This window comes from Halyomorpha halys, unplaced genomic scaffold (genome assembly GCF_000696795.3).
Source record: "Halyomorpha halys isolate HHAL.00 unplaced genomic scaffold, Hhal_1.1 Scaffold965.1, whole genome shotgun sequence".
Classification (NCBI taxonomy): Eukaryota; Metazoa; Arthropoda; class Insecta; order Hemiptera; family Pentatomidae; genus Halyomorpha; species Halyomorpha halys.
This window is the reverse complement of record NW_027114872.1, coordinates 646649-655808: the sequence shown is the minus strand read 5'-3', so window position 1 is coordinate 655808 and position 9160 is coordinate 646649. Positions and strand designations below refer to the sequence as shown.

At 30.7% G+C, this 9160-nt stretch overlaps 1 protein-coding gene across 3 annotated transcripts in view; it reads left to right on the top strand.

Moving 5' to 3' along the window:
- Positions 1-6673: 6673 nt before the first annotated feature.
- Positions 6674-9160, top strand: part of LOC106687458 (uncharacterized) — a 92674-nt gene continuing 90187 nt past the window's right edge. For all 3 annotated transcript variants that reach the window (XM_014431358.3, XM_014431357.2, XM_014431356.2), the window contains exon 1: positions 6674-6850. In XM_014431358.3, coding sequence (XP_014286844.1) covers positions 6781-6850 — 70 coding nt within the window. In that variant the 5' untranslated portion in view covers positions 6674-6780. The remainder of the gene's footprint in view (positions 6851-9160) is intronic.

Below are 9160 nucleotides of genomic sequence, written 5' to 3'. Positions count from 1 at the left end.
TTTTTGAAGATGACAAGGTTCAAATGAAAAGCTTTAATATTAAACAGATAGGAGAATTTTATTTTATTTTATAACATAATGGACTCTTAATCTCAGGGCGTATTTTTCTAGGCAATCAGAACACTCAACTAAATGATTACCTTCCTTTACAAATATACTTAAATTTTATTTTTTACAACACTAACCAATTTATACTGTTCTTTGATGAATGATTTTTTGAAATCTTCTATTTTAACAAACAAACACTGATTAAACAAAGCAATGGTTCTCTCACTCTTTTCAACACACTTCATCCCCTGGCGATCCAAACGAACAGTACTTTTTTCTTCTTGGATGTTCCTTTGATGTCTTCCTTCTCTAGGTATCTACGACTGAGAGTAGACAAAGGATGATCAGGACCTCCTGCATCCAGGATACATCCTCATTTCTCCTGTGCCTAAACAAGAAGTGATCCTTCTAACAAACCTTTGTTCCTTCCCCATCTCTAGGTCTTCAATCTCAACATCGATTGTAGCACAACAGTTTTGAATTTTTGCTTGTGAATTTCTCTATGAATATCATTGTTTAATATTTTTTCTTGAATGTACTATAGTTACAAATCGTGGTGGGAAGATAAATATATTTGAAAATATTTGAATCTGTTCAACATGCTAGTGATTTTACCAACTTCAGAATGGCCCCGCCATCTAGGCTTTATTTAACAATGTTTCCACTCTATATTTGACTGAACAAAATTGGTTAGCTTTCTTTTTGGTTTAACAAAGCAAATGAACAATATTGAAATGATACATAAAATAAAAACATATTAAAAACCCTTTATACATAAAAAAATATAACTTTACTAAAAAAAGAGGCTATTACAATATATATATATGTATATGATAAAAAAATTAAAACTGAAAATTTTATATGATTTTTGTGATGAATGTATTTTATTTAGTAATTAATTTTAAAAAAAATGTGATTGTATTGGGATAACTGAGTAGGGTACTGTGTTTGATGTGTAAAAATTAAGTTTTAAATTCTCATATCTTCACAACATTAGAAAAGAAAAAAATTATGACTGATAGTATAAATTATGATAATAGTATCACTCATAATTTTTTCTTTTACATAAAGTATCAGTCTGATAATTTATTTGAAAACTTACTTCTTCTTTTTCTGCATTTCATATAATGGTGTGTACATGATGCAAAATGAATCTTTTGATTGAATCTAATTACAGACTAGTTTTTTTCAATCAAATCATCAATGTTTAGTAAATAATAATAAAAAAAAAAAACTCATTTTTAACTGTATTGAAACTATATAAACTTTGAATACATCGAAAAAGGCCACACAATTAATGCCTAGCTGTATCATAATGATTTAGACATTTGGTTAGAACAAAGTTTTAGAGTTGGGTCTCTGATTTCCTTCAGGGGTGACGATTCAGCAGTTTCTAAAATATCTTTTATTCAACAAGATAGCCACTGTTCAAGGTTGCCTCTAAACACAAGGAATATTGTTGACAGAGAATCCATTATCTCACCACAAGATACGACCAGTGAGAATGATAATGTGCTGTATTTGAATATTAAAATATTTCTTATTACACGAAACGTTCAGTTATTATTATTTTTCTTATGCATACTAATAATTAGTATGTTGCATTTGAAAAATAATTATTATAGATAAAGGAAAAGATATTAATGGACTAATTTTGTCTTTTGAAACAAGAAGGTAATTTAAAGTTATCTTTAACAATTAAGAAATATAAATGTCTGAGAAATTTAAATAATTATATATATAATTAGGATTAGAAATCATCATTCTAACAGTTTTAACGTGTCATTCTAGAATATCCTTAATCGTCTGGGTTGATTTGGTAATTCTGATTTGCAAGATACCACATGTTGAACATGTACAGAAAATACAGAGTTAGCATAAATTTTATGAAAAGGTTTATTGAGAACAGGAAGTTTTTACAAGCACAAATATTATTTTTTCCTCAAAAATAACTGGGAGCTTAAAAATACTAATAATGCTGATTGTGTACTTTGAAATTTTTAGTATGTTTGAGTAATTGCATTTTTAATGACAGTCTGCACTACGTTGAAAAATCAGATTTTAAGTACTTTTTTGTAAAACCGGATTCCATTCTTGAAAAAAAAAAGTGAATGGATGAATATTAGAGATATTTTTTGGAAGCTATTTATTTTCTTAACCGTGATGAGCAACATAGGAAACTAATGCTGAAAACTGTTGCATTGTGTGTATACTCCATCCAGTTCTATGTTATAAAAAACCACAACTGATTATAAAGGGTGCAAGACCTACAAGAATTTGGAACAAAGGCTTTATTCTACCCTGTACTAGAATGAAAACACGATGACTATATTGAGAGTTATTCTCCAAATCAGTGGACAACTCTGTCTTCTTTTCACAATTGCTTTGTGGAAATGAACAACAAAATCAAATCGGAGCCATCTTATCTTTCCACAACTTCAACCTGAATATCGCCAATCCCAAATGTAACATCTTCTATCAGTAATGATCACAATGAATCCTAACATCCAATAGATAGAATAGAGTGAATTCTGGCTAATCCGAACCATTCCATAATCCTTAATCCAAACCATCCCTTAAGAAAAAAATTGGTGCTTTGATTTTATGTATGCAGTACATATATCCATTCATTGAATAATAAAACTGTATCATTAACATCTTATGTGCTGAGGCTTAAATAATGTAGTTAAAAATACAAACACTTTTTATTTAAAATAAAATTCATGCTGTGTATTAAAATTTGGAAACATATTTATTTTCTCAATTTATTTATTGGTGGAACCTTTTCATTAAATTAATTCTCAGTCCAAAATTGTATTGTTGATAAATTGGTTTGTTATTTTGGAAGTGACTTTTTTTCCCCATTCAGTAATCCGAATTTTTTGCTAATCTGAATTACCTTGGTTTTAATTATTTCGGGTTAGCAAAAGTCCACTGTATATCCCCCTCCATCTAATCCTGTGGATCTAATGGATCTATTGTCGTAATTGTAACTAAAGCTTTTACAAATCACCACATCAAACTTATCGAACAGACCACCCTGATGGAATAAGTCATGCTGTTACTGCTGTCCCAGTCGACCAGTCTATATTCCATCTCTTACACTCCTTGCCAGTACACGATTTCCTACTATCCACTGGTGTAGTTATCAAAACCTTTCTTCCGAATCATAATTATACATCAGTGTATTATTCTCCTTACTAATCCATATCCAATATCTAATCTCAATTGTTAATCTCTATAGCAACCTCTAATCTCACTTGTCAGTTGTTTCAGGCATCATTTCCTGGTAGGTGCAGATTTAAATGCCAAGTGTCAACCATGTGGTATGGAGCCATTCATCTGGTAGGAAACACTGATGACTGTACTTAATTCCCAAAATCTCAGCTTCTTTTCTCCTAATATTCCTATTTATTGGTCTACAGGTCCAACTGAAACCCCAACCTCCTTGATTTCCTTATTCATACAGATTTAGGTCCTCTATACAGCTTAAACTGTATCCACCCCTCAACATTTCCCAAAACACTACTGTAACAATCCTTTGAATCAAAACATAGTCTATTCAAAATTGTGTGCCAGAATACTTTGGCAAAGCACCAGAAATAAATATTACTTTCACCTTCTGTCTCTGATCCTGTTGGCAAATCTATAACTCCGTACCACTTCCTCTTCAGAAATAGTCTGGTATCTTGGCTTCCTTCTTGACAAAAGGCTTACATGGAACCCACATACTAGACTCTAGTATCTAGATCAAGAAACCTGAACCGCGGGGAACAGCTTAACTTTTGAATATCAAACGTATCCAATCCATTCTGTCTGAAGTCCTTAGAACAGCTGTGGAAATGCTCCATTTATTCCTTAGATGCATTTCTGTGCTAATAGTTTAAGAATGCCATATTTTGTTGAAATATTTAGACAGACTTGCTTGATTTCCAAGCCAAATTCTTTGCTTCTACTCTCTAAAAGTAATCAGGATACCAGTCTGGGCGCCAATTATATATTATAATCAATAGTGACCTGATAAAAAACATTACTGGTAAACAAACTGACTAAAATGATGTGTTTGACATAGATGGGAGTAGGAGCAAGATATGGTATGAAATCAGGTATGGAAATGCTCCATTCTATGTCACAATTAAAACCCTTCATTATGGCCTCAAGATACCATTTGTTCTTGACACCAAGCCATCCAAATTATCAAAATTCTATCAGCAGTTTATTCATCATCTTAATCCTCTATCAAAATACCTATCTAGCTCCTACCATCCTTACAATCCTTCTTGCTGATTGAAACGGCAGTGGCCCTGATACCTCTTGTAAATATGTCATTGATGTTCATGCAATGGCCAGCTTCTTCATTCAATTTCTGAGCATCTGTGGATCTAGTGCTTTCAATACTTGTGAAATGGCTGGGAGAGGAGTATGATGTAAAGTTGGATCCCGGAGTCCTGCCTTACCATCCACATGAGGATTGGTTTGGGGTTCTCTGGGTAGAATGTAAGTATTGTTTTTACGTATGAATGTATTCAAGATAATTTATTTTACTTACTTAATTTTTATTTACTTTACTTCAGTCATTTCATTAAATTATTTACATATGTTTATTTGCCATTTTCACATTATTATATATTATTTTATCATTATTATTATTCATTTAATTTTATATTTATTTACTTTTCTATTTTTATTTACCATGTATGTATGATACAATTGAATACTTACAAGCTTTATATTCATTACTCTTGAGTGTGGTAGATTCTTTTACTCAATGCAATTTTTTATGAGCAAGTGAAGGAAGTAATGTTTTGGTTCAAGGAAAGGTTTTAGGTTTAACTTTAAAGATAAAATATATGATGTTCATATTAGCTTACAATTGAGAATTGTGAATTAAAAAAAAAATAATTTAGTACATTCAATATTGAAAAGACCAAAACAGAAAAGAGAGTAAAAATTGTTAAAAGAGCTGTTTCTTGGATTAATGATATTCTTTTTCAAGATTTACCTTACAAAACATCTGAAGTTTATGTTCTTAAAATCTATAATAAACAGAACAATCAATCATTGAATATCTTGTTTTAAAGCTTTATAAAAACGTGCATGTTTGAAACTTGCAATATTAGACAAAATGTCATCTAGCAATTTATTTCATTCAAGATTTTGAGTTGTTATGAAGAAAACGTGTTCAACAGGAACATTGTCCAAAATTCAGTGAATATATTTTAAATCATGAATAAATTGGTTTATGTTTAATCGTCATTATGAAAAATTGACATTACATGTAATAAATTTCTTAAATATTACAAGAAATTATTAAAATTAATAAATATTTTGATATTTGACTGCATTAGTTACATAAAATTGGGTTAAATCATACCAGGAGAGATCATAATAGGACAACATGGAATTCAGCAAATCAATGCACTTGCTAGTAAGGATATTAGTTCTGCCCTTTACCACTGACCCTAGAGAGAAGAGAAAACTGATAGTTTCAATAACAACTGACCAGAGAGGACTGGTTTGTTGAATTTCCTGTTGGCCTATTTTCATGATATTATTATTATTGTATATTCAAAATGAATTATCCCTACATGACGGTATGTTGTGTATTTTTCTAAATTTTTATTGTATATCCCTTTTGAGCAAGCACATTATGTGGTTGTCGTTAGGTGTAATTTGATTGAAGCAGTATTAATGATAACTAATATTAGTATTAACTTGTTCTGCACATTTGTATCACAACGTTTGTTGATAAGTAATAGAAAACAGTTCACAAAAAAAAATCAATTATTTTTTCACCATTCTGTGGGAAGGAGGTGAAAAATAAGTTTATCTACCAATGATCAAAATCATTCCAAAAAAAAGTTTTTGTAAGTATTATTCAGACAGGAACATTTTATTTTTGAAAAATTTCATAGATGACATCTTGGCAAAAATATTGATATTAATTTTTCTTTATATCACTGTAGATGTGGTAGTGTATGAGGAGATTTGAAAAAAACGTAAGTTCTTAATTTTCGAACTACAATATTCAAAGGGAGAGAGTTTTTTTTTTGTTTATGTTATTTTATTTTAGAATGAATTGTGATCATTCATCACTATTACCTATTGCCCACAACTGCGTGGCAGATTGTAATATCTATCAATAAATAAAGTTTTTGAAATTTTTTTTTTTAAATATTCAAAGTGTTGAACAAAAAATGGATCCATTTTTGGATTTTGTTCTTTGTTTTAATAAAATAGTGTGTTAGTGCTTTTTTCCTTGTTGGATGAACTCCCCTCCCCTCCTCCCCAAATTAAAATCTACCAAAAATATGTATCTCCCAAATTTCATAATAACGTAAAAATGTGTCTCCTTAAAACTTTTGATGGTGCAACTTGCGCCACACATCTCTCTTCTGGATAAACCTGGTCGCATTTGTTATATTTTATAGCATGATCATTGATTATTCTCCAATTTAATTATTCATTCTTTCATTTTGTTTACTTCGTACTGAACCTAAATTAATTTCATATCGATTAGATGAAAAGTGGGCATTGGTTAGGCTTGGAGTACATGACCCAGGACCAGGGAGCGGAACAGGTTGGCTAGCGGTCTCCCTCCCTCACTCCGGCCGGAGGCAGTTCCTCGCGCTCAGTACAACCGGTGCAGTGATGGTGCGCGTGTGTTGGTGACTGCGCGACCTTTTGTGACTGAGGACTAGGCTTAGTGTTTGGCTATGTGGTACTGACTACATGGCGATGTCAATTAGGGTCTTTAGGGCGATATGCCTCTTGTGGTTCGTCTGTCTGTCTCTTGGGCAAGGTAAGGTGTTTTCTTTTCTCTAGTTTATAAAACTCTCTAATCATAAATAACGTTTACAACAAAACGTCTTGGAAGAAAATAGCAACTATAATTTAAAAAAATACAACAGTTCTTTAAACAAATAAAATAAAGGTAAATTCAGTAGACATGGATGAATCCTAATATGTTCACGTAACTAGAAATATTATTTGATGTATGAATAAAATAATTCACATTGTTTTATTCTGAAATTAACATTTAAACAAAAAAAAAAAGCTGTGACAGGTAAAAAAAAAAGTAAATATAAAGGTGTATTCGTGTCTACTTGTTTTTTGAATCTTAAAGATTGTGTATGTTTATAATTAGTTCAATATATGTGATTAATTTTTAAAATTTACGATTTACAGACAAATTTGTCAATAAGAAGAAAAAGAAAAATCGTTTTGGTTCAAAAAATGTAAAGAAAATGTGATAAATTATGAACAAAAAGTAATATTGTGTATTTTAGTAAATATATGAATAGATTTTAAACATGAACTACTATGATTTAAAAATTATTTTCAAAGCGATAGTGCAGGACTAAGGTTGTGTAAATATTTTTTGTACAAGCAGCAATTCATTTTAGTTAATTACTGATTATTTTTCTCTTATATTCCAGTGACAGTCTCAATATCCCCACTTCTTTTTATTTAGGATGGTTTCGAAGAAAAGCTAAACAGCTTTCGGCTCCCAGGGCTGCATCCAAATGTATTAAGGATTAATAATTTAGAGAATTATTAACATACATCAGCTGATACCTTTCTCTAGAAAGTGTTAACGACAGTGGAAAGTGGAAAGTTCCGGTCCGCGTCCACGGATAATAAATAATCGGCTAAGCACAGAGAGTGTGCAGAACCGGTGACATCAACGCTGGGGCAGAAAAGTAGGTTTATGCAAATCTCCCTGATTTGTCAATGATGTTTAAAAGTATATATCATTGTTGGGACAATTTACTTAAGTTATTGAATTTTCTTAATATTTCTTTTATTATGCCGCGATATGAATGAATTTAGATTTATATAACAAAAAAATAATGAATATTTTCAAGTAGTAAATAGCAGATATGCCATTTTATTCCATAGGAACTATTAAAATGTTACTAATCGATAAGGAGTTACATGAAATTAGTATTGGAATAAAATTGATTTCTTTTATTAATTATTGGTGTTTGTTGAGAATATTCTATAACAATAGATTTTTGCCAATATGACAGATATCACAACAATTTGACATATATCATACATAAAACATGTCAAGTGTCAAACTTGTTCTGGAAAGTACATTACAAAATGGAAAATCAGTATGCCAATGAATGCAGGAAATCCTCTATGAGCTTTTTTCTTAATAACGGGGAAACAACAATACAAATGGCAGTGGCGCCACCAAAGTCCACGAGTCAAAAGGTAACTTCGATTCCCGTCCCTAGAATTTTTTTCACTGTTAATACTTATCGTCTCTACCATTTGACTTTAATTTAAGAATTTAATTTGTAATGTAGACATTAGAGAGTGTTTATAAGGTAAACTCTCAAATATAGTTGAAGTAAACCCATTTTTACAAATATAGACAATAATATATACAAATTTTTATTCTGTAACATTTCGTATCTTTAATATGACTCGAAAGCATTTTAGTTTACTGCCCAGCGAGATATGATTTATTACGAATTGTTGAGATTTTTAAAACTGTTAGGTTACTAATACTAAGTCTAAATCAAGAGTAATATTTTTATATAATGATTTTTTTTTTTTTTAATTTAGAAGTAAGGAATAATAAAGAAAATGAAAATGGTACCGCTACTCTTCTTCTTCGGTGGTAACGTGATGTCTCGTATGATACGAGACATCTGCAAAAACGACCATTTTACATTACAAACAAAAAAACGTTTTCCAAACGCAGTTAAGAATCTAAAGATTGTCGAAGTGTTTTTCATGAATTCAAGGAGGTATATCGAATTACGATTACGTTTTTTCTGGTTTGCGACTTCGTTAGTGATAATATGATCTATCACCAGAAACCATGATTACTCAACCTATACTAGACGTTACGACATTTTATATTCAACATACCAGGGCATTCAAAAAGTCCTGTCGTTTTTCGTTTGTTCGTTGTTTATTTTGATTCTAGAGTGTTTGCTAATTAATGCCGTTCAATACAACTTTTATCCATGTAAACACAAATGTTTATACTTTATGAATAGGAGGCTAAGGAGGATTAATTTAATGCAGTCACCATCCAACTGTCTAGTTAAAATGATTCCAGTTGAAACTCAAATTCGGTCGATTTTGCTCT